At 44.6% G+C, this 26221-nt stretch overlaps 1 protein-coding gene across 3 annotated transcripts in view; it reads left to right on the top strand.

Annotated features, from left to right (window-relative positions):
* Nucleotides 1-319: 319 nt before the first annotated feature.
* The window catches only part of JARID2 (jumonji and AT-rich interaction domain containing 2), a 230681-nt gene continuing 204779 nt past the window's right edge, over nt 320-26221 (top strand). The window contains exons 1-2 of one of the 3 annotated variants that reach the window (XM_061449518.1): nt 320-451; nt 1044-1680. In XM_061449518.1, coding sequence (XP_061305502.1) covers nt 1636-1680 — 45 coding nt within the window. In that variant the 5' untranslated portion in view covers nt 320-451; nt 1044-1635. The other 2 variants (XM_061449519.1, XM_061449517.1) reach the window with 2 other exon arrangements.

Raw genomic sequence — 26221 nt, 5'->3', positions numbered from 1 at the left:
CCCTCCTCTCTCCTCCACCCTGACGAGCCATGCCGTCTCCTCCCCCGGGCTGTGGCGACGGCCGCCTCGCCGCGACCTCTGCACCGGCACCCCGCGATGCTCAGCCGCCCCTCGCACACCACATCCCCCGTCCCCCTGCGGCGCTTCGTGGTAGAGGCGGCGGGGGGGGGTGACACAAGCATAAGGGAGAGACCATCAGAGAAAGGGGCGGGGCTGAAGGGGAGGGGGGGGGGGGGGAGGAAAAGACGAGCGTCGCGAAGGGGGTTCCTCGCGCGGCAACCAATTGGCGGCAGGTACGAGAGGGCGCGCGCGGCACGCCGGGAGATGTAGTTCGCTGCCGTCGCCATTTTGTGGCGAGGGGACTACAACTTTCCTGCGAGCCAGGACGATCTCCAGGCCCTGCGCGGAGCCCCACAAGCGAGGCCAGGTGCTGCCACCGCGGCGGGCCCCGGTGCGTGCCCGGGCAGGAGGAGGCGCGGCGGGTGCAGGGTTGGAGCGTGAGTGGGGGAGCCCTTGTCAGCTGGGAGGAGAGAGAGGCTGTTGCGGGGCGGGGAGACGAAAGGAGAGGAGGGGAGGGGGGCAGGGCAGGGCGGCCGAGCGTGCTGCGCGGTGAGGGACCGTCGCCAAACTCCGCGCTCGGGTTGTGGCGCAGAGGTAGCGGCGACCTTGGCTGCCGGGTGGCCCTGCTTAAATGCCAAACAACAGAAGAGGTGGGAGGAGGGGTCAGGGGGAGAGGAGGGGAGCGTGTGACGCCTGACCCGCACCGAGCGTGCAGCGAGGCCTGTTGCGTGCGCTGCACGCAGCGGGGGCCGAGCGTTGCGGCTGCTGTCCCGGTTGGGAGTTAAGGGCAGGCCCTTAAGCGGTGTATGTATGTGTGTGTGTGTGCGTGCGCCCGTGTGTGTGTATATATATATATACATACACACGCGCGCGCACACACACGCAGACATATATATTAAAGAAAAAAAAAAGGGAAAGAAAAAAAAAAAAAAGGAGCCAGGTCCATTTAAAGTTGCTGCCGGAGAGCTGTTCTCATTGGTTAGGGGGGAGCTGGAGGAGCGGAGACACACACGGTGCGCGCAGCCCTCGCTGCTGCCGGAGTCGCCGGAGCCGCCACTGCCGGAGCTGCCACTGCCGGAGCTGGAGTTGTCTCTGCCGCTTTCCCTGCTGCCGCTGCTGCAGCGGTACAAACGTGACTTCCAACGTCTCGAGTATTTATCTTCTCCTTTTGGCCCCTCTCCTTCTTCTCCAAGATGTAACTACAGCTCTGACACTAAGGACCTGCAGATCGCTTAGGTGGCTGGAAAGAGAAAAAGGGGATACCGAGGGCGTCTTTTTTTTTTTGTGTGTGTTTAGGGGGAAATTTTCCATTATGATGTTTCACTAAAGTGATTTTTTTTTTTTTGTCTCCTTCGCATTCTTTTTTTTTTTTTTTTTTTTTTCTGTCCCCCGTTCCTCGGATTTATTACTAGGAGAATCACATTGTGAGGAAAGTCGGATTACAAGATACCACTACAAACAACCCCCTCCCCCCAGGATTTTTTTCCGTATTTTTAATTTTTTTTTTTAATTATTGTCGCGGCTTTAATTCATGAAGCAATTGTCCCCTTTTGCAATCAGAATCTGGATACCAGAATGAGCAAAGAAAGACCCAAGAGGAATATAATTCAGAAGAAATACGTAAGTGCCCGTAACATCTATCGTTTGACTCTCAGTTTTAGGAAATGGCAGTGAATGTCAAGTTTATCGCTAATCCTGCAGCTACAAGGTTTTCGGAACCAGTGTGTGACTGGATTTCTGTTTTTTTTTTCTGTGGTGTGGGAGTTTCGGAGGCCCCTTTTTAACGGGGAAACCTTCTATCCAGTTGGGTTATAAAAGCCCAGATTTGTGCAGCGATTCCTCCAGTGGATAAATGTATTGACCTCAAATGACACAATCATAATCTAGTTTTAGATGAAAGGCGGGGGGGCTGCCTCAATAATGTCACGAAACTGCATTATTTTTTTTCAGGCGGTTTTATTAATATCGCGCTTTTGCATGCTATAGGTGTGTATAGATGTATATTGTTTTTATTTTAGTGGGCTGCCTGTGTGTATCCCCGCCTGGTGAAGCGGCGGCGGCGGTTGTTGGAAGCCCTTTAAGTTGAAACCGAGTGTCTGGTTATGGCGAGCTGGCTTCTCGCACTACCACATCCCCTTTTCTGCGGGGGATCGGCTGCTGCTTGCTCTATCGACTGTCGTGCGATAGGAAGCGAACCGCCCGGGGATCGCCCGGTCCTCGGGCTTGACTTGAAGAATGGCGAGAAAATGGCTCGATGCAGTTTTAAGATAATTCATTAGGGTGGCTCGGGAAATTGGGGCTGATGCCGCGGCAGCCCGGGCAGTGTTTCTGCCTGTCTCTTTATTCAGCCGCTTAACCGAGCCCTTATAATTGTCTGATCCTTTAAACGTATAAATGCGGGGGGGATAGTTGGATTTTTGTTCGTGCTCCAGTTACGTTTTGATTGGCATAGGGGAGTTTTTTTTCTTTACGTTTGGAAAAACTGAGTGGATTAGCCAAATACGCAGCAGAGCGAATAATGGGTTTGATCTGCACGTTAGAAAAAAAAAAGTATTTTTTGTTGGGGGGGTGTATATTTAAATCCTGTCTTTGGGGTATGTTGGATGAGAAGCTTCTAAAAGTTGGGAGTTGCTTTCGCGCCTGTCGGTCGTGGCGATCGTTCGCAGCCCCGGGTGTCTTCTGGCAAGGGAGGGTGACCTTCGGGACACTTTTCTTTCTCGCTATTCCATAGATCGGTAAAAACTGCAGTTGGCTCCAGCTGACTGGCGCTGTCGGCTGCCCGCGACGTTGAAAGGCAGCCCCGGGGGTGGAGGGGGGCTGCGAGCTGTTTCGGAGCTGCCCGCCCCCCCCCCCCCCGCATCTTCTTTCCTCCCCCCCACGAAATTTCCGAATTAAAATACATCCGCATTGCAGAGGAGCGGGGAACCCGGGGCCGGCGAGTTTAAAGTATTGCATCGAAACGGGAACGGCGGGTGGAAAGTCTGGCGAAACACGCGAGGCGTCCACGTTTCCCAGGCAGGCAGACAAAAGCGGGAGGGGGGGGGAGAGGAAACCGCCGTTTTAATAATTACGGAGGGGGGGTGAGGAGGGGTGGGGGCGATCGCCCCGAACCGCTGCTCCCGCGGTCGCCCCGGCTCCACAGGAGCGAACAATGCGGCGCCGGGGCTGCGCACACCTCCCACCTGGCCCCGCGCTGCGGGGATGGGGGGGGAACGATCGGAGGGATGGGGCCGGCGGGGGGGCGGGCAACATGTCGTGTGCTCTCCGGCTGCAACTTCGTAACGACGCGTGTTTTTAATCCTGTTCCCCCTTCCTTTCCTCCCCCTCTCCCGTTCCCATGTGTATTTCTGCCGGGGGGGGGGGGGGGCGGGCGGCGGTGCCGTCGGGGCGCGCTGGCGGCAGCAACAGGTTGCCGGGGCTGTGACGGGAGCCCGCGGGCCGCCGGCCACGCCGCCGCCCGGCCAGGTTCGCCCTGCTCCCGTGACGTCACAAAGGGAAGGGCCTGCGCGCCGTGGAATCTTCGTCGCCTCGGCGCTCCGACTCCCCCCCACCGCCCCTGGCGTGACGTCAGAACCGAGGCGGGGCGGGAGTAGGCCCCGGGGCAGCGCTCGGCGGCGCTGCGCGGGGGGGCGGTGGTGGGTGTGATGAGAGGGGTGGCCGGTCCCCAGGCCAGGTGAGCAGGAACGGGGTTGCCAGGCCCTGCCGGTTTCGGAGCCGGGAGGTTGTCAGCCGCCGCCCCGTGCGTAGAGAAGGGCCCGTCACGTCGCCCCGCGGGAAGGGGCGGAGGCGTGAGGAAGCAGCGTGGCGACACGCGTGGCACGTTTCCTCCTGTCCGTGACCTTCGGGCGCTGCGGCAGCCTGGCGGAACACGCCGGGACGCGGCTTCCGCCGCCGTTGCCGCCTTATTCTTGCTGGTGCCAACCGGGCCTTTTGTTGTCCGCCTGCGCAGCTGCAGGTGCGTTCGCCCGCCCCCGGGTCGGGGCTGGGGGCAGCTCACCGCGGGACGGGGGCACTTAACACAATCCCCTTCCCTCATGTCAGGCTCTGGATCTCCGGTGCCACCTGAGCCCCAGGGGCAGGTCTCAGCCCCAGGCACCTAGGTACTGCCGCAGGTGACCCGGGAGAGGCGGTGTATAAGGTTGGCTGCTTCTGAGGAGGCCTAGCCTTCTCATCTCACTGGCCCTTGTTGCGGCTTCACCGCCCCACTGCCGGCCCGCAGCGGAACAGCAGTCCGCCCACTGTTGGGCCGTGCTGCCGCCCACCTGCGGGGCCCTTGAGGTGAGGGCTGCGCCCGGAGCGATGACCCGCCGTGAGGAGAAGAAGTTCAGCTGAGTGCCCCAGGGTGCGCAGGCACCGAGCGGTGGTGCCTCAGCGCCCCGCTCGTATCTCTACGGGCTGTTGTATCTGGAGTAGAGCCTGTTCAGGCTGCTGCTTTTCGGCATTTGAGGAATGAATTCTGAAAACAAAAAGGTGGTGAGAACAATGGAGTAAAGTCTGTACTTTGAGGGGCTTGGCTCCCCACTCCGTAAGTGGTCGCAATTAAAAGTTCTCTTAAACTTTGAGAGCGTTATCTTTTGCGACTGATAACCCAGGAATGAGGAAATCCGCGTATGCGTCTTTTTTCTGTTCTTTAAAAACGCTATCACTATGGCTGACTCATACAAATCTTTCTTCTCACTTTACCCTCCTCTTTCTCAAACATCTTTACATATCAAATATTGCCTTTTGGCTCAAGACTCAGAAAAGTGACAGCTTTGTAAAGCATCAGCCGAGAAGCCAGACTGCGTTCAGTATGCGCTTGGAATTAATAGTTCCTAAATGAAAAGCTTTGAAGTCTTAGGCATAAATTCACAGGTGCATTTTTCTGCCCGTTTCTGTGATACTGAATAGCAATCTTCAGTTCTTGCTGGCTTAGGTCTCGAGAGTGTCAGATCTGGATTAATGTTTTAAAATACCTGCATAGTTCTGCCGTGGTAGGGGATGGCAAAATATACTGGAGTACTGTCACCTCGTGTGGCTTGTTTCCTTGTCCTTGCGGAAGTAAAAGTGCTGTAGTCTGCCATGAGGTGACATACTTCACCTACGTACAGCCTGGTAAACCCCTCAGATGGAGGCCTGTCCATGATTAGTGTGCTGCAGACATCCGAGGAGCGTTCCTGTGAGTGGTGTGACCTTTGAAATAACGGTCTTATTTGGGCGTGCTTGAAGTGGGCTCAGGGAGTTTTGTGGGGGATGGTGACCAGACAGCACCGCCTTCTCCTGAGTAAGGGATGTTTGTGTAGGGTACCTGGCGCTGGGCACTCCAGGGCTTCAGCTGCACCCTCCCGCCTTGCTTTTTTTTGCCTGTGGAAGTTTCATCTTACCTCCCACAGCCCCACAACTGCCAGTGTGCTTTAAGTTCGACCACTTCCTACAATAAATAATGTAAATACACCAGTGGCAGCAGAGGTAGTATTCAGTGTACATTGCGTCTTACTTCAGACAACCTAGAGCCTTCTTGTGCTGGGTCCTTTTCAGGCTCTGGGTAACAATGCCAGCAGCATAGCATGCTCAATTCTTTTTATTTTTCTGCATGTATAACTTCAGCTAATGGTGTAAGGATGCTAGCTGCACTTGAGATCTGAGTTTGGGTTCCTCTTAACTTCCTCCTGGTCTCCTGAGACTACAACGTTATGTTGTGATCGTAGAATAGCACTTAACTAGAAACTAGTAATTAAATCCTTGTTTTGAAAAAAGGAGTATTTGCTTTTTGCTATCAACAGATGCTTTGCCCTGAGACACTAAGACTCCTGCTTGCTCTGATGGGACTTCAAGCCAGGAATCTGTAGAAGATGCTGTCCAGAGTGAATTATAATGAATTAAGGCCCCTGTGAAGAGTTTCTAATGTTCATTAAGCACTTTCACCTTCTCTTATGAGGCCTACTAAGCCAGTATTAAAGATACATTACCCCTTCCTTTTCTGTAGATGTAAAAGAACAGCTAGTGTTATGCATATGCTAAAGTGTGGTATAAACATCAGCTGATTTTGTAAGGGAGCAGCACTGCCTCCATTTTATTGTTTGATGAAACAGAAAGAAGTCTAAATTACTTGCCTGAAGCTACATACTGTAACAGTGGCAGAGATGGAACTAATCTGTATTTCTGCAGCCTCGTCCAATATTCTGTCCTGTAGCTTACAAGCTCTTGCCACGAGGCATGGCATCTGCTGTACAGGGACTACTTCACAGAGTGCAAACTTGCTTCAAGATTTCCACCCTCCCCAGTTATGGTCTGGACTGTTATACACTGTGAACAGTGTATTTTAAACATAATATGATAGAAGAGGCATTTCAGTAGAGATACATAATTCTTTTGGAGTGATGATCATACACTGCAGCTGATAGAGACCAGTTGATACTGTGATGACTCAGCTGTGGGAGTATTACATAAAGTAGGTCAATTTTTATATCTCATATTCAGAAGCTAAAGAGACTAGATTTAAAATTTTCAATTTGTTTGTACACATTACTGATGTTTTCTGGTTTGAACGTAACTGCAAGTTCTTGAGGAGGAGGGAAATGGTTTTTTTGGGGGTTGATTTTGAGGTTTTCTTATATTGTCTAGTGACTGAATTTGATCAACATGAACTTGGGGAAGGAGGGGAAACACCCACCAGCTGCATTCATTTCTGAAGCTTCCAGTTTGCAGCACTCAAGTGAAAGGGAAGCTTAAAGGTAATATTGAAATAGGGAAAGGAAAAGCAGAGACATGTTTATGATTTTTTTTTTTATTACAGGCACTCAGCTTTTGTGTGATAGAGGATGTGGAATTTGCAGAGGAATACATGCATTGCTACAAAATCCAGATTTGTATTTAAAACATCTTGGTTTTCCCCCCACTAGTCCTTTGCATGGCTTTCTTCCCAACTACAAATGTAAACCAGGTGTAAATGATGCATTGTTTGCCTTAGTGGGCAGACTGTCTGAAAACAATAGTGCTGATGGATTTGACTGCCTCTGTGTTAATATTAAGGGAACACTGACTTTTAATTCTAATAATACAGATTTCAGTGTTGCCAAACCCGGGCTGTTTCCTGACACTGATGGCCCTAAATGTCCCTATGCTTCAGGCCAAAACTTCTGTTGACTGGTTTTATGGTTAGCAGTTAACCTTCAATACAAAGGCCCTTAACCTGTTGTTACAGCTTAAGAGAAAAGGGTAAAACATACCTGGAGTTTAATGTCCAAGGGTATGATGCGGTATAGTTCCCATATACTTTTTATACTTACTACCATTTTTTATTTTAAGCATTTTTTAAGTGGTAGGAAGCTACCAGTTAACTTAAAAGCTGCAGATCGCCTGTAAAATTCGGGTCTAGTATTTGAGGAGTGCTTGGCGCTGAAATTCAGATACAGGAAATAATATGCTTGCCAAAATGTATTTGGTGTTCTCTCAGATCTTTGATGGGTTGGTTGTTTTGCTGGCTCACTACTACTGGGAATATTGGATGGGATCCTTCTTGGGTTTTAACGGGCAGGTTTTATTTGGGCACTCTGGGTTTTTATTTGTATAGAGGTAGGTTTATTTCAGTCACCAAAAACATTTTCTCAATGAATCAATAGGGTTTAGAACCATTTGCTGTTTCACTTGCTCGGATTTCACACTTTCCCTTGTAATGACATCCTGTTCTGATGTTGTTCCTTCAGTAATCTGGTAGAAGCCTGGTATTTCCAGCGATGGGCTGTGGGAAAGGAATAAACCCTTTCATTATAGTAGCGAGGGCTTGTTTGAAAACATGCTAGTGCTCTTCCACTCCATGTGTGCTTTCTTTTTGCCGCTTGCTTCCTTATGCAGTTGAAGGTTCTGAAGCTGTAATATGCTGCTGTTCAACTTGCCCTGCAAGTGTGGACACAATCACCAACAAAACTTGAGCAGTGGCGAACAGCATTGCCACACTGAAGGCAGTGTCTTGAGGCTCTCAGCTAGAGATTGTGGCTCCCTGGCCTGCAAGCAGACGGGTGGTGTGAGTGTACCCCATCTGATCCTGTGCAAAGTTAGTCAGCTTAATTTATGCTGCTGCAGAAGGCTGTTCAGAGTGACCAGCTTGGCAGAGCATGGAGGCAAGTTAAAAACACTCAGGTGGAAATTACCATTCTACCAGTTTCACATAGGGAAGAGTGGCACATGAAACGGCTTTAGAGTTTCTGCAGCAAATGTCTCATGCTGGACTGATGTGTCATAAACCATATCCCGTATTTTTATTGGGGGGAACAAAACTTCCTTTTATCAGGCATAAAAATGTGACTGTTGTCTTAAAAAATGCATTGAAAAGGAAATGAGAAACCTGTACTAAAGTCTTTGTACACTTTGTGCATTTAGGCCTGTGGAGCAAGAATAGTTTCTGGTCAGGTTTGGTTTGGTTTAGTGCCTGTAGGATCACTACAGTTGCTGTTGGACATTTTGACACTGCTAAAATCAGTTTAGCAAAAACGTGACAGTGCCCCTAGAAGAGTTTATAACTGCATCACTTGAGGGGCATGACTTAATTCTTTCTAAATGTCTCACTTCTGTAATGTGTAATCTGCTTGGTCTGTCCTACTTTGGTTCTTGTGGCCTTTTCTACCAGGTTCTTCCCTTGATTTGCTCTGCAAAAAGGCAGCTTTGGATCTGTGGCTGTTGCTATATTGGTTTTACATCCTAAAGGCCAGAAGAAATGCAAATAATAAGAATCACACTGAGAAACTGTGGCCTGCTGCTGTGCTCCAGGAGGAGCAAATACTTGTGGTATTTGCATCCTTGCGCTATGCTTTCAATTCTTTGAGCTTGCCTTGCTAGTCTGACATCTTTTGAATGATGTGATGGTTGCAGGAGTTTAGCATGTTTTGGCATACACGTGCTGACTGGCTAAGGATATTTATAAAGTCCAAAAATAAACCATGGGAGCTCATTCTGACATAATCTACTAATCTTAGTTTTGCACTTTGATACTGTGTTGACTGAGCCAAGTTGGGATAACTGTATATTGCGAGTAATTCATTTTTAGCTTTGCTGGCAGATTAGTGTTGAAGCAATGCATGCTTTTAAATTAAGAACGATGGGAGTGAGTTTGGAGAAATCAGCATCCCTTTCAACAATATGCATATGGAAATCAGCTCTGTGCCTATTTTTAAAACAGATTTATGTGGGTAGAGATGCACGTTCCCTAATATTTCTGGGCAACGTTGTGTAGAATCATAGAAACATAGAATAGTTAGGGTTGGAAAGGACCTTAAGATCATCTAGTTCCAACCCCCCTGCCATGGGCAGGGACACATCACACTAAACCATCTCACCCAAGGCCTCGTCCAACCTGGTCTTGAACACTACCAGGGATGGAGCATTCACAACCTCCCTGGGCAACCTATTCCAGTGCCTCACCACCCTAACAGGAAAGAATTTCCTCCTTATATCCAACCTAAACTTCCCCTGTTTAAGTTTTAACCCATTACCCCTTGTCCTGTCACTACAGTCCCTAATGAAGAGTCCCTCCCCAGCACCCCTATAGGCCCCCTTCAGATACTGGAAGGCTGCTATGAGGTCTCCACGCAGCCTTCTCTTCTCCAGGCTGAACAGCCCCAACTTTCTCAGCCTGTCTTCATACGGGAGGTGCTCCAGTCCCCTGATCATCCTCGTGGCCCTCCTCTGGACTTGTTCCAACAGTTCCATGTCCTTTTTATGCAGAGGACACCAGAACTGCAGAACTGCACACAATACTCCAAGTGAGGTCTCACAAGAGCAGAGTAGAGGGGCAGGATCACCTCCTTCGACCTGCTGGTCACACTTCTTTTGATGCAGCCCAGGATACGGTTGGCTTTCTGGGCTGCGAGCGCACAATGAAGCCAGCCCATGTTCATTTTCTCAACCAACACCCGCAGGTCCTTCTCCACAGGGCTGCTCTGAATCTCTTCTCTGCCCAACCTGTAGCTGTGCCTGGGATTGCTCCGACCCAGGTGTAGGACCTTGCACTTGGCATGGTTAAACTTCATGAGGTTGGCATCAGCCCACCTCACAAGCATGTCGAGGTCCCTGTGTACTGGCATTTAGACATGATGGCTTTTTCCTTCGCAGCCCACAAGAACGGGATGGTCTTCTCTGCCCTTTCCCTCATTTATATGTTAGGGAAAAGACTTTTCTCTTTGAGGATTATGCTTTATTCTCTTCCGGATAAAAAAAATCTGCTACTGCTTTGGGTAAACTTCACTCTTGTACTAGGCATCTTGCTAATCATGTTGTGGTCTGGGGAGTCCAATCGAGAGAGTAAGCTTTTGAGGCTCCTCAGTGACAGGTACTCAGTTTCCCCTGGGCCCTACAACTCAATTTAAACAGCTAATAAAAATGTTTCAGCTACATTCGGGAATGACCTGCATTTTTAAGAAACGCAAAGAGGAGCTTGCCAATGTAAAGCATGTGGGTCAGACAAAAACATGTCAGTTTTGAGGCTCTTAATAATAAAGAGGACAGAAACCATGAGTCTTGGACAAGAGTCCAACTGTCTCACTCTTAGAGATGCTTATCATTATTTATATTAGTTGTGTATTTACCATAGAGCTTTAAGTGCTGTTCTTAAACTGCGAGTCTTCATGCCCTGAAAGTACATCACCTAGAAATTGCATTTAGGCTTTTAAGTTGCTGCAGGCTACCACCATATGTTTATAGTTTGTTCCTTTTTTATAAAGTACCCATTAAGCTGACCTTAGAGAAGGAATATATTTCCTTCTTTCTCACCTTTTTTATTTCATGGGTATTACCTTCAGCTAGTTTGTCCCACAGAATTCTTTAGGGTACATCAAAGTTGTAAGCCAAATCTCTCAGCTGCAGTGTGCATGCTAAAAACCCCATAATACAAATTTCTAACCCTGCACGTATACCAGATCAGTTAACTTCTTAACTCAACTAAAGCTGAAAAAATAGAACTCCTTCTGTTTTGGTTTCATCCCCACAAAATTTGGTCCAGACCTTTGAGTCTGCGAAACTCAAAGCCAAGCAGAAAGACAGTTTACTGTTACTGTTTGTAAACCTGACTGATAATGAAGATGGTGGTGTATGCAGTTCCTTTTTGCGTGATGTTCCAAATGGCCATCCTTAATGTGAGTGTTTCACAGAAAGATGGCTTAGATGGACGCCCAAGATGTTGTTTTCTGATTGATAGTCACTTCCCCCCACCCCCCCCTTTTGAAGCGTAGTGATAATGATGAAAATTCTCACGGCCTGTTGCCATCGTGAAGACTGGGTTTTGGAGACCAGGGAATATCCCTTTTAGTTTTGGATATAAAGCAGAAGTTAATGTTCTGGAATAGTATTTCCTCTAATCATTTACTAAAAGCTGTACTACCCCCACGTAAGATTGTAGAGAAGGTATTCTTTCTGCTGTTGAGGCCCTTAGCTTAAGTTTGAAAAGCTTTTACCAATGTTAGTTTTTTTTTTTTTTGTTCTAATTATTCAACATATAATGAGGGCACAGTAATACCACTTTGTAAGACAAGAAGCTTTGAGTTACTTAAAAGCTGGAGTTACAGCATGTTACAGTAACTGTAACTTGTGAATTATTTATAACTTGATAGAAATAATGGTTGTCCTAATGGCAAATAATTCTGAAGCTGGCTTTTCTTTTTTTCAAGTCTGTCTGTGATGACTTGAATGAATAAAACCTACAAAAGTAAGATGAAGAAGTAGCCTTAGAGAGAAGCTGTCCTGTCCTGTTAATACTGTCTCCTTCTTCGTGTCTGTGGTGGAAATGTCCTGTGTGTAGCTTTTGCATTTTGCCTTTGATAATGGTGTTGTGAATGTGAGACCGGTTAGTTGCCTAATGCCATGGCGTTTTTTGATTTTTAAGCCTGAGCTGCACTGAAAGAAGTGGTTTAGCCTTCCTCTGGCTGCCTGTTTCCCTTCTATTCTGCAGTCCAACATGTGTACCAGGTGGTAACTCCCACAGCCAACTGGGAACATTTCAGGTTAAAACTGAACTGACAGAATGTGGTTGATTTTTAATGTGGATTCATTTGATGTTGCAGTTTGTGATGTAGCTGTAAAAGTACTTGGTCTGGGGAAAGTATTGGAGGAACACAAAATGAAGTGGCAAGGGCAGGGCAGGATTGCTTCTATTAGCAATAGTATGAGCTTAAATGGGCTGTGAAATTATGACTAAATGGGAGTCTAGATATATGTTTTATTTCCTGGCAAGCAAAATTAGCTGTCCTTGTCTGCTCTAAGGATTGCTCAGGCATGGATTTTGCTTTACTGTCCTACCACTGGAATCATGGTGAATGTTAAATAAGGTTGAAACAAAGTTAGGCCACAAAGGTGCAAATGAAGCTAAAGGTGTCTGTGCCTGTAGTCATGGCAATGCCATAATAATTTCCAGAGAAGAGGATTAAAGATGTACTGCTGGTCTTACATGTTATGCTTGCTTATATGAGATTTGAACAACTTCAAATTTAAAGAAGATAAAAAGGCAAGAATATAAAATAAAGATAGCTGTGCTACTGGAAGATGAGTTCCACTGCTAAATGTGGTAGAAGTACTCTTTTAAATTCAACAGCCACATGCACCCACCCCACAATTGAAGAATTCTGTTCTTCACCGTGGAAGCGAAGCCAGTGTACCATTCTACTTTCTACAAGGACCTGCTTACAGAAGGGAGTTCCTCCAGAAATTTCCCATAGCTTTATTTGGCTTAATTATGTACTACTGAAGAATAAAGTTCAGATAGCTTCTCTTGTTAAAATGCCTCTTGTCTATTGAATGTGCAAGCGGTCTGAAGGGCTGATGTATTTGATGTGTTTTTGCCCCAGGTTCCCAAGTAGTGTGAGAAGGCTAAACCATGTCAAATTAACAAGCTACAAAGAAGGAGGTTTCCTTTAATTTTAGGAACATGAGGATGTGGCATCACATGCCTTTTTCTCACCACTGGAGCCAGCAGTGCTGACCTCACTCATCTTTCCTTCATAGTACAGTGCTTTGGCCACATCAGTACAACTAAAGAGATGCATACAAAATAGGGTCACTGAAATTACCAGGATGAAAAAGTAGTTACGCCCGTGTTCTCCTTTCTTCCCCTGCCTCTCCTCATCTTTAAATAGTCTGTTTTCAGGGTAAGACTGCAAAGACCTTTTAGTGGCACAGTTAAGGGAATTGGTGGGCATAAGAAGGTCTTTGGTTTTGCTGCGGATTAAAAAGACGTGGAACTGCACCCTCAGTTTCAATCCAGGCGCTGTAGCACGTGCCTCTCTCAAATGTATGAATACTCTTACTGACGTCGACTGAAGTGCTTGGAGCTTGTGAGTTAAGCAAATGCCGAAGTGCTTTTCAGGGCTTGAGATTTTGTCATTCCTGTGTAAGAGTGTGTGCAAGTATTTGCAGGCAGGAATGTTTCTTAAGTTTTCTAAGAGGGTGATAGCCATTTAATGGTTTTAGTGGCTTTACTAGATGTAGTCCTGCCTGGGTTTTGTTTGTTTGTTTTTGTATTTATTTTTTTTCTGAGGAAATAAGCTCTTACAAAGCTGCTGCCATCTCTTTGCAAGAAATCAAAATGAGCTATTGGCCACAGTAGTATTTTATTTTCCTGAAGGCCAGAGAGGGAGATGAGGAAGGCTTTCTGCAGTTCATCTGGGGGCAGTTCCATAGGAAACACTTTGAAAAGGGAGGGGGATTGCAGTGTTGCTGCTTGTCTCAGGCTTGCCTGCAGAATTTGAGTGTTAGCTGTAGAAAATGTTGGCTGTGTATTTACATTATGAAAAGCTCAGCAAACAGTTAGTGTGCAAGTACTGTGGAGGATAAGTAGAATGTGGCCCTGCTCATCCTTTTTTACAGTGCTTTCATAAACTTTTGGGAAATCGAATCATGCTGATGTGAGCATTCAGGAAAAGCTCATTTCATAATTCACATACATTAAAGGCTTTTATTTATAAGACATTAATATTCATATTCTTTCAGTCAAGAGCAGCATTATGTGAGATGGCTGACCAGTCGTAAAAAAAACAGTGCATGGCTTCCATTACTGAAAGGAGCTCAGCGGTCTCCATTTGGGTATGACCTTCCAAAATAAGTAAAGGTGGTCAGATTTCTTCCAGGCTGGGTGGCAGACCAGGTATAATGATTTCTAGGCCCTGTTGCTTTGGAGAGCAGGAATACAATTTTCATCATAAATATGTTGAGGAAAGTAAGGTCTCTTAAGTCTTCTGGGTAAGACAATTTCTTTATATCATGCTTAGTATTTCATTATAATACTACTTGAACTGGCTCCTGTGTATGCTGGTGATATATCATGCAAAAGGAAATGTGTTTAGGGTGTAGCTAATCATGTTTTTTCCCCGCACAAGCATATTTTCTTATATTCTTGTTGATTCTTCTTCCTTTTGTGGTGTCATTTGATGCCCATTACTCTTGCAGTCAGGGATTCAGTGAAATTAATTCCCTGTGGGCATTTGGGAAATTACTGGTTCACTAATTTGGATGGAGAAGAGTGAAGGGATAAAACTATTATTTACCTTTTTTTTTACTTCACTAACTTGTCTCAGATCCTGCCAGGCTGAGTCTGTCATTTTTTTCCTTCCTTTACAGACAGACCGTCTCTTTATGCATTATAACCCCTGGTCTGCTCATGCCTGCTGACTGGTCAGGCCATTCCCGACAGGCTCTGCCTTCTGGCCCAAAGAGGGCCAGAAGCAGTGTTCCTGCATGCATACCTCTCCATATGTATCCTGCTTTCCCCTCTGGAATGGTGTTGAGTTGACCACAGGGGTTCCCTGGCAAAGTGGTCAGAAGCTTTTCAGCTTTTTGCAATATTTATTTTCTGGATATGCCTTTGCTTTCTTTCTGTCCTTTTTGTGCCCCTGTTCACCTTGCATAACCATGAGTAGGTATGTAGTACAGACTGAAGGACTGCCTGGTTACCAGCTCTGCAGAATCCCTCTCCTTGGCATGAGCTCTTTTCAGAGGTGCTTCAAAGCATTGTCATTTTGTTGCTTGCATGCTGCAAGCATGACTGCAGCTGCAGTTCGAGCTTTGTCAGGCAAGTGGGAGTGTGCTCATCTCTGGAGAGCTAACCTGCCCTCCAGCACAGGTTGTGAAACCACGGTTGGAGAAAAATGGCCAGGATATGTATCCATGGTTGTATTCCTGCTCATCTGGAGGACAGCTTGCCCAGAGTTTCTGGTGAGGTCCTATCACTGTCCTTGTCTTTAGCCATATTGGCAATATTTTTGCTGCTTTTACTTTTGTATTCTCCTTCACCATTGTGTTCATGCCTTCAGAAGATCAGCTTGGCCTAATAGTTTAGGAGGGAAGTGCTTCTTCATCTTTTACAATGGAAGAATATATATGAGCAGCCTATACTGTTGTCTTTGGAAGAAGACTTTGAAGATGTCTGTTCAGGCATGCTTTTGAAGGTGTTCTGAAATTTGCTTTCAGCTATCCTCTGTGGATGATTTATCACCATTCTTCTGTTCCCATGGAGCAGTAAATCACATCTGGTCTGAAAGGTTATCCTTTTTCCTTAAAAGGCTTCATACTTTTGGACCACTTCTTTATTCCATACTCTCCAAATGTCCAGGTATTTTATCTTTTCCCACCAGAGAAGACCCAGTATTTTAATCAGGAACCCCTATTTTACAAAGCTGAAACAACAAAGTGTAGCACTTCAGCTTTGAAAACTCATTTCTCCATGGAAGAATGGCATTGAGATAATTCCAGCTGGTATCTAAATTTCCAATCCACTGACTTTCTCAGTGATTAGATCACCTTTTCAGTAAAAGCAAGGATCTGCAGTTGATCTGAGGGAGTTAATACATAGTTTAATTTCAGCACACGTGAATAGTGTTAAGTCCATGCGTAAACTAGTGAAGAAGAACAAAATAATAGGTGATCTCTTGAGGCAGCCCTTTGAAACAAAAAGTAATATCTTATAAATTTTTAAGCACCTAAGAAAGAAGATTGAATAGCTGGCATTATTTGAGACAAAAGACTGTAAGAACAACCCTAAAGACTGGCTGACCTACTCCTCAGCTTGCAAACTAGGATAATGTCTAGTAAGGGAAATCTTGGTTATAGCGTTGTAACAGACTGGTTATCAGGGCTCCTAATCCTGTCATAGATAAGAGAACATAAAACTGTCAAAACCAGGGTTTTAAATCTGCATCTCCCATGGCTTTTTGGTTTGGTTTTTTATTTCCTCTTTTTTTTTTTCTTTCGGTTGTTTGTTTATGCAGTCCCTAGAGAGAGCCCAAGATGATTTACACAATGACAAAACCATTAGGCTCGAAGGTGCAAGTGTCTGCTCTCAGGAAGTATCTGATCTCAGGGTTACCCATCACAAAACTTTAGTTGTGATCTTACATCCACGTTTCATATTTGGTTCATGCTGCAGCATGAGAAAATTCTGTGGAGCAAAGTGTAATGCTTCATTTCATGGTATTTTCCAGTGCCTGGCTTGTCTAATGCCTATCTAAGTAAACTTTCTCAGTTTTGCTGTGTTGGCACAGTCAGTAATCTCACTGTTCTTTCTGTAAAAGATTCATGTGTCTGGATTTTCCTGGACTAGGTTGAAGAGCTGTTTCATTGTCACTTCTGAAAAGTACTTCTTCCCACATTTTCTCTCAGCACAGCGAGTCTCCTTGTTCCTGTCAGGTCAACTTTCTGGTATGGAGGACCAATGCAAATAGTACTAGGGATTAATAAACAACCTACTTTTGGATAACCATTGCTGCTGTGATAAAAGTGATACAGGGTTGGTTGCTCATTGATTTATGCTTTTTGGCCATCTTCCAGGATGAAACTGTAACTTCATTACACAAGAGTTTCGGAACAGTACAGAGTTGTCCATTTATTTTCTTCAACTGTTATTGAGCTGACAGCTTGCCTTTGGAGGGTCATATATTCAAAAGCTGCCAATTGGATCTTATTTCATTTTAGCCAAATGTGTCACAGTCTGAAGTGCGATTTCTCTCTAATGACCCCCCTCTTTTTTTCCCCTCTTAACTTTCATACCTTCTGCTCTCTCTCCCTTTCAGTTCCTCCTGCTGAAAATAAAAAGGCCTGGGAACAGAGGCAATGCCGCAAATAAAAGGAATTAGGTATTTTGTTGTTGCTGCCTGTAATTTTGGTTTCTGTTAATAAGACTTTAGTTTCTTTGGCTGGATCGATTCTGCATTGTGGAGAAACACATGGTTTTCAAAAATGGCAAATGGAAGATATTTTTTATCTATTTCTGCTAACCATACTCCTACCTTTAAGTTAGCTGCTTATTTCCAGATTGCTCCTTGTGACTTTGTTTTCGTCTTCCTGCTTTATCAGTGCTCTCCACTGGTCTTTTGGTAGCTTTACTTGGGAAGTCATCATTTGGAAGCCTGTGAGAAATCATCATCAGGAAGTCTGTGTACTTGGCTGAGTAATCCTCTAGAAGAAGGAGAAATAGGAAGACAAACCATGTACAATATCTGCCTGTGTACTACTTGAAATCTGAAAATATATTTATTTCTGCTGTGGTGCCTAGAGAAATGGTGTCCTCATGTTGAAAAGTTGAGGGCTTTTGTGTCAGTGGGGTAGCAGCCTTGTGTTTTACACAGCTTAGCTGCTTTTCTTTTGTCTCTGTGCATTCCTGGAAAAATACATGGTTTTGTGGTTCAGTTTTAAGGAAATGTTCTTAATAACGAATCAAAATGAGCTGAATAGTCTTATTTTATGAAGTAGCTAACTTTATTTGGATTTCTTGGCCTTTTTTAAAAATATGCTGTTAAGTGCAATAGAAGAATAGACTTTCAGTTCTGTCTGTGTATTCTGTCTTTGAAAACTCTTTTTCAATTAATTATTTTCAGATTACTTTTCCCAAGTAATTCCTGACACATTTTCAGTACATGTTTATGTGTGCGCAGTGGAAAAATAATATAACCGATACCTGACTAAATATTACTATTTAATGCATGAAGCTGCTTATTTTAGTCCTGAAAGAAACTCTTAACAGTGGTATTAGATGAAAGCATGTAGAATCCATTTCCTCTAAGAGTCTGTCTCAAATTCCTTCTGATCTCAGGATCAATAATTTTGATAGTTTTTTATCTGTTTACATATGAATTTTGTACAAGTTTTTAATGTTTTCTAATGTTAATGCAGATTATTTCTTAATTCTGCCTTGTTTCCTACTTAAACAATGTTCTGTAATTACCTGATTCACTGTGCTTGTGTGTAAATGAAACGATGAAATCTGTTGTCAATTAGCAATCAATGTGGTATCCGTATTTTTAAATGTTATAAATTGCCTATTAGAGCTAATTTTCCAGGGCATCTCTATCTCTGTTCTTAATGTAATGCAGAATATTTTACAATAATGCCTAGGTTAACAATGATAGTCTTGCTGTATTGTGCAAAAAAGGCTTCTGTGCAGACCCAGCTGGGTTTCAGGCTTAATTCATTGCTCTATGGTGGGATCACCACAGCTGCTGTGGGCCCTTTACAAATGCAAAAAAGCTGTCAGTGTTTGTTTCATCAGATGCATAAGTGATGAGGCCAAGTTGAGGAATCCATTCCAGCGCGTGGTGTGCATGCTGGAGGCATTATTGTTTACAGAATTAGTGTCTTAATGCTTTAAAATACATGGTGCGTGTTTTGCCTTAGAGCAAAATATTTTAGGGGTAAGATGCTTTAAGGATCCTCTTCAATTTAGTCCCCTTTTCTAACAGCGTTTGCCCTGACTCATGTAAATGTGCATCTGAATTACTGTGGTGTACTTGACATGGTTGCAAGTAATTCAGGTCTGTCTTGTGCATCCTTTTTTTTTGCTAGTGCTTTGGTTATCGTAAGCAGTCACAATTAAATAATTGTACAGCTTCAATGCAGATTTCTCCCCCCCAGCTGTCAACTGGAGGAGTTGCACTAACAGTCTCCTATGGTCACCAGAAGTCAGAGTACTTCTTTTGGCTGTCAAGGCTTGAAGGAGGTTCCTTTCAGCCAATTAGAGAGTAACGATGATTGGTTTCAGAGGGTGCTGCTTAAGAATGCAAAGCATGACTCCCGTGGTGGGGCCGAGCACACAGTTCCTCTATCAATTCTCCTTTCCTTTGCTTGAGGCTCCAGGAATGTAACATGAAGTAGGGCTTCTGCTTACATGACGCCAGACTGGCTTTTGGGGGGTAGAAGGCGGGGGGTGTCAGGTCTTAAATTGTTTTTCTGTGGGAGCACTCATGTGATCTTCCAGTCTTTGTTGCAGTCTGTTGGCTGCGTGCGTGAGGTTTCATTAGGGCACGCCACCCTTCCCCGTATGGTGTAACTCCACCAATAATAGGCATTGCAGGAATTTTAACTAATGCACTGTTTAAGCCGCCGTCGCTACGATTTTATTAAATGTGCTTGCAGCATGGAATTTTGCTAATGCTGTAGAGTGATCTGTTATGCAAATTGAATGTAAGAATGGGCTAGCGGGGATTTGTTGTCTGCATATGGGAGACCTGTGTTTTGCATTTGGAAATGGAATGAACTAAATGGTGTCGGCGGCGTAGGCTGCTGCTGTAATGTTCAGGCAGCCTCTGCTTTCTTGGTTGGGGGTGCAGTATTGTCACCAGAGGGTCCAAGTTTGGTTTGCTGGGAGGCGCTGGTGTCTGGAAGCGTGCTTGCTGCTGGTACATGCTGGGCAAGTGTGGGGTGAGTGTAGGATATCTTAGGCACAGTTGTACACAAACTAGATTATGAGATTTATTCTGGTTGTCATCATGGCCGGGTAAAGCTGTGTTTTTGCTTAAGCTCTTCTGCCATAATGCAGGCAGATTCCTATGCTGGAGCAAAGGATGTTTAGCTCAGTGCACGTCTGTTAGTACCCATGTTTGTTGGCTAAACTGTTAGCCTGTGTCTAAAGCAGCACTTCTCCAGGTGTGATGTGTGACAAGGACACCTTCGACTCCTGCCAGGGGAAGTGGGAAGGCAGGGAGTTAGGATTCGTTTCCAGATTTGCTGCTTCACTGAGGCACATGTGCCATGTAATCCAGCAGATGAGTGAAGGAGTTGCCTCCTCCCCGCGCTTGTTGCTGCTCTCGTGGCCTCGATTATCTCCAGCCTCAGGCTTAAAAGACGACCAGCCTCCTCTTCTTGTGCTGTTCCAGGGAGCAAGTTGCTTGCAGCACTCTGCCAGCGCTTTGTAGCTTGAAAAACGGGCAGACGAAAGAAATCCCCACCTGGCAGCCGGTGCTGTTTGTCCCTCCCTTTCCCAAACCTCATTTACAGTCGCTGTAAACGCTACCATTTATTTCCCTTGGAGTCTGTTGAGATTTTATTATTCGTTGTTTGCTGTGGGGCTGGCACTGGTGTGGGAGGGCTGCTTCGGGGGTGCTGAGCAGGGTGTAGCAGAAGCAGTAAGCAGTTAGGCAGGGCCTGGAGGAGCTGTGCCATCAGCATTGGGTCTGTAAATTGGGGGAAGAAATATTGTGGGCTTTAAACTGCAGCTGATGACGCTGTGGCGTAGCGTTTTCTCTTGACAGGGATGGGAATGGGTTGAATGATTTTGAGGGAGGTGGTTTTAAGAGAGATCAAAACCTCTTCGGGGAAAGGTCTGTCCATTTTTTAATGCTGGGGCCCTGCTCGAACTCATGGTGCAGTAGTCTGGCTTTGCATGGATGGATGTGAACTATTTGGGCAAATCATGGGGCGTTTGCATTTTTGGGATGCAGTGCAGTTACAGGCCATTTCTGATGCCTGCACAGGCTAGGCTTAGCTGGGAAGCTGCTGTTTTCGGTGTGCATATGCTGTGGTGGATGGGCTGCTAGCTAATCCCTGGCAGCGGAAACATGCTTTCGTGAGACACTGGGAGGCCTCTTAGATAGAAAATGGGTGCCAGAGTGCCCGGAGGTGAGGTTGTGGCTGTTCCCAGCACACAGGCTGCACCCAGAGACCCAAAGTAGAGCAGGAACTAGGCTTCTGTGCTGCAGGGGACCCTAATAATAGGCCAAATTCTGTCCTGAATGCCACAAATGCTCCCTGAGGGCGATGGGGGGCAGGCAGGCTGCTGCGAGGTCTCCCTCAGCTTTATTTTAACTCTGTCTCTCTGCTCTGCTGTGGACTGGACAGCAGAAACAGAGAAGTGGCTATTAAAACCAAAACGTAGAAAGACCAGAACAGGGATGTGTCTTTTTACCCGTCTCTCAGGGCAGGCTGATTTAGCTGCCTGTCCAGGAAACGGCTGCTGCTGCATCCCTGCCCACTGCAGCATCCTTGCTTCTGCTGCGAGTCCCGGTTGACTCTTGAGTTTGAGCTTAGAGCTAGAGCAGCTTCATGGAAATATTTTAAAAACTGAACCAAATTATCTGCAGTATAATTTATTTACATCCACCCCCCCCCCCCCCCCCCCCCCCCCCATTGTTGTATAACCAGGCTTCAGAAAAACTCAATTTTTGAGCCAAATCAGCTTTGTGGTTTCCTGTTGCCCTTTGGGTTGCTGGTACTGTGCCAAATCATGTTGGTAAAGAAAATGCTTCAGTAGTTACGTACAGCCTTGGATACATTTAGCTGTAGCAATGGTTTAGGCATAATAAGCATTTTTACTATTTTTATTTGTGAAGATTTCTCCCTCCACTCTGATATATTAAGCCACTAATGAGAAAGTAATGGAAATTGGGATTCCAGCTTTATATTTAGATTTGTAAATGCACTGGGTTTGGAAGTAGTCTTGTCAAGCATGGATGTTTGCTGTGCCAGTGTTGGGAATGTATTTCGTGATCAGAGGCTGGGTTAAACAGTTGTCTCCTTGCTGGTAAATTGGCTCTTGATGGAGATTCAGAACAGCTTATTTTAATTAGGCTTTGTTTGAAAACATGGCTCAATCTATTAATTGAGGTAGGTGCTACTTCCCTGTGGACTTCTCACAGCGTTACTGCAGAATTGCTGGATATTTGTATTTTAAGCATACTACTAATTCTGCCCTATTTGTGTGAGAAAGACAGTTGCTTAGCAAGAACTTTCTATTTTATATTAGGAAATGAAAAAACTTCAAGAAGCATATCGCTAAAAATAGCATTTCAACATGCTCTACTGGGAGGTTGGATTTTGGATGAGGAACATGGAGGTAATGTGGTATCACTAACGAAGGAGCAAGGCCTTGGAGGCAACAAATTGGCCTTGGGAAAGCGATAGTGAGCACTGAAAACACTGATGCATGCTCTCTGAGGTAATACAGAGTTTTTTGCTTGATACTGAACATCACTGGTGTGCTTGCCTCTTCTTGTGGCAAATTTAATGTAGAAAAGAGCCGTTTTCAGTGCTTCAGTTGACAGAAGGCATGTTAATATGTGGCTGCCCAGTCTGCTTTTCTTTTAAATAGCTTAGCTGATGTTCAAGGCTGAGGGAAGTACAAAACAAACTGAAGATCTTTCAGATGTTTTAATTAAAAGTGATGGAAGTGGAGAATTAGAGCTGCTCCTGTGCTAGGATGGCTTATTCAAACATGCAGTTTAACCAGTTAGACTGCAAGGTGGAAAATGCTAGAGATTGTGTATCTGAATTAAGCAATTTTAATTTGGTCTTTCATCTGTGTCATTACCGAGGGATATCCTGCAGGCTGGTTTAATGAACTCAATCTAGAGGTGTGTAGAGGCACATCTCTTTGCTTGACAGCAGCAAGATGGCATGCTATGACTGGCAGACATATCTTCAGCTTGTGTAATTGTCTGCTCTTGTCATATGATGACAAATGGAGCGATGATCATATTAAACAACAAAAAAGTTCAAAGTAACACGAAGGCTCTGAATAAACTCTTGGAATCAAATTGATTCTCACATGACAGCATGTCAGCATGGGTATTTTTAGCCTGAATTAATTCAGCTATAGGAAACTCCCCTCCCCCAGAGAAGTATTACCGTGTTAAACACCATTCAGAATTTTTAGCCTAAATTCTCCTCTTCCTACAGGTGTGGGAGCCTGTCTTGTCAGTGTTCAGTCTTACGTTGCATGTGCAGGCAAGGAAAAAACTGCCCCATAATCAGGAGTTTAAACAAAAAGTTAAAAATTAGTGATTAAAGTTTGTCTGTAAACTGACAAATCTGATTTTCTGTGTTTTTTTTGTTTTTTTTTTTTGTTTTTTTCCAATGAGGCTCTTCCAAACCCAGATGCAGCAGGGATGAGATCATGCAACAAAAATTAATTGGGAACTGAGCATAGTTTGGAGTTTTGGCAAATATGTTTGGGTGGAATAGAAATTTCCTTCTTTACCCTTCTGTCTGTCCAGTTTTCTGTTGTCATAGATGCAAGCTAATGCACTTCTATGCATTATGGTATGAAGTTTTAAGTTTTGCGGAAGCAACTGTCATTCCAAGTGGAAGTCTGAAGGCAAGTACCATGAGAAATATTCTTCCTTTTGTCAATAACAGGATTCTGCAAAGGGGAAGCACCCTTCTGAAAATCCAGGAAAGTTGTTTTTAAAACGAAAGTGTGGAACTAGAGCTTTGGGAAACAGCTGCGAAGTAAAGAGCTAAGGGGACAGAAGCTTTTATCCTTCTTCCTCCCTCCCTTCTCTCTCCCCCTAGGAACTGGTACTGAGTATAGTTAACGTGGGGGAAAATGAGTGATATACATTATCAGCTTTATTCACTTCTTGATGCTTACAGTTCCACTTCAGTCAGGTTGGTATCTCTGTCACAGTTTTAATTAAGATTCCTCTCTCCCCCTCTTCTTTTTTTTTTTTTTTTCTTGTTTTGTTCTCTTCCCTAATCTTTCTGTCTTCTTATAGGGGAAAAAATATTTTCAGGAATTAAAAAAACACATATGCTACCTCATGTGACCGGATTGAAACTTACTCTTCTGAATGCTTTGTCTGTAGACTTCACAGAAAATTGCTTTACTTCTGGATTGCCATCCTTGTGTGGTTACCCAGCATGAACGACACATTTTAGATGCTGTTCTGCAAAAAGACCTTTTCAGGGCAGCTGCCCTGGAACTGGGGTTTTGTTGCCACAATGGATGTGGGGAAATGCAGAGTGCCCAGCCAGAATTCATCAGTACTCATCTCAAAATGGGTCTTTTAAATACAGCCTTCTTCCTTACACGTAAAAGCTTTTTCCCTTGTCAGTTGAGTTATTAAGTGGCAGGAAAATGCTTTGCCTTTGTAATTTCTGAAGTATCCTTAGTTTACTTTTGGATTTGAAAGTTGTTTTTTGTGGTGGCCCTGTAGTGGTGTAATTGTAATGAGAATAGTGCTTTGCACATGTACGCCTCATTAGCTGGTACAGCTGGGACTCTCAATTTCAGCAAAAAAGTAGTCTTACTCAAAAGAGTGCTTATGTAAAAATAGCACTGTACTACTCAACAGTTAAACCTGTGTGAAATATGTCACTTCACTAAATCTGTGTGTATCAAGTCTCTTAATACATTGACAGAGCTGATTTTTTTTTTAGTCCATTTTAACATTGTGCAGTTTCTGCTTTCTGCAGAAATTACATGTAGCTACTGCTTTGGTACAAGTCTGAGTAAGACAGTAAGAAAACATGCGACATTAGAAAACTCAAGTATAATTCTGTACCTGGTTTTGGATACAGTTATTGCAGTATTTTATATTGCAGTATTTTATTTAAATGCAGTATTTTCCAGTACAGACGAGAGGCAAAGGAGCAGGATTCATTTTTGACTAGTGCTCATTTAAATGTTGAATAAGCCTGAAGCTTAGAATTTGCTTGATTTGCAATCTCAGAGCTACAGCGAAATAATTTTACTCTTTTTGTACTGTTACATTTTGATAGGAAGAACCATGGAGGGCTGGTAAACCTGGACTCCCATGTTGCTGCCAAAGCTTCCTCCTGAGTATAAATGTACCTTAAGAAGATCTGCTGTTTTAACTTTTCTCTTTTTAGTAGAGATGAAAATTTAGGAGTAAAGTTGATGTAGCTTAAAAAAGGAATAAAGCTAATTGAGCCTGTTTGCTTGTTTTATGGCTTGAAAAATAGGCAATAGATTAATCATATGTGCGATTCAACATCTGGACCATTCGTGCAAAGATGACAGAGAAGATGGAGATACCTTGTAGAGGGCTCTAAAATGTGAAACAGCAGAGGAAAGGTAATCAGTTGAGAAATGCAGAAATGAAAGTGACCGAGCTAGTGCTGTAGTTAAAGAATTAATTCTATGCAATATTCTGATGGGATTCATCCATGTGGAGTGACGGAATATTGCAGTAATGGGGAAAGAAAAGAGTCTTTCACAGAGCGTTTTAGCTTGGAAGACTTGTGCTTCTGTGACATTTTGCAGGAAGAATTGGCAAGATTTGTCCCTGGTTATGAATGCTATTGCCTGCAGAGGGGTTTGAAACATTTGATAGCCATATTGTATTTTGAGTGACGGGTAGTCAGTCGGCAAGTTGCAGGGTTTTACAAAACTATTCATGCAGTTGTGTGCAGAAAGGTGGGGGCTGGTTCTGTTATGAGTCTTCCCAACGGCACGGAGAAGAGATTGTCAACTTTTAAATCGTCTATCTTCATTTTGACTACAAAAAGAGAATATTTGGAAATGATACAGGCAATATCTTCAGGGACACTAGAAAACAGCATTGCTTATTGTGGTAAACGGACACTCAACTCCACATCTTGGCGATCATTTCCATGTTGGTATTATTCTGAGATTCATTTATATGCGAGCTGGTGGCTTTACATGTAGTGGATACTGTTTTTGACTGGCTTGCCAGCACGCACTCAGGTGCTCTCGGTTAGCACTACTCATCAGCCACTTGTGTAATTGCCATGTGTTGGTCAAGGTGTCTTTGGGTTGAGCAGGATAAATTTGGAGTTACCTGTGCTGCAGAGGATGCATCATCTCTGGCCAGCTTCTCCTCTTCCTTATTTCTGTTACTAGTAGAGTGTATATGTGCATGTATGTGTATATATGTGTATACATATATAGGTATGTGACCCAGGTGAGGCACTTTGAGGTTTGTAAGAGTTTGAGAGTCCAGTGGGCAAGCTTCTGCAGATTGATAGGGGAGGCTTTTTAGGAAGGCAGCTGCTGCAAGGCCTTAACCTGTCTGTCTTTCCTTTTCCTTAATCCATGTTACTTCAGATGGCTTTCTCCTTCTTTCTGTGTCCCTAACATTCTTGTTATTCTTCAGCCTTACATGTATCCTTCAGGTTGTGGGGTAGTCATATGGGATTATGGGATCCCAGATGGATTAGATTGCTGGGTCTTACT

Source organism: Pezoporus flaviventris, unplaced genomic scaffold, assembly GCF_033815535.1.
Source record: "Pezoporus flaviventris isolate CSIRO_AGI_PZ_B2104156 unplaced genomic scaffold, CSIRO_AGI_Pfla_v1 ptg000007l, whole genome shotgun sequence".
Classification (NCBI taxonomy): domain Eukaryota; kingdom Metazoa; phylum Chordata; class Aves; order Psittaciformes; family Psittacidae; genus Pezoporus; species Pezoporus flaviventris.
This window is presented reverse-complemented; position numbering and strand designations above follow the sequence as displayed.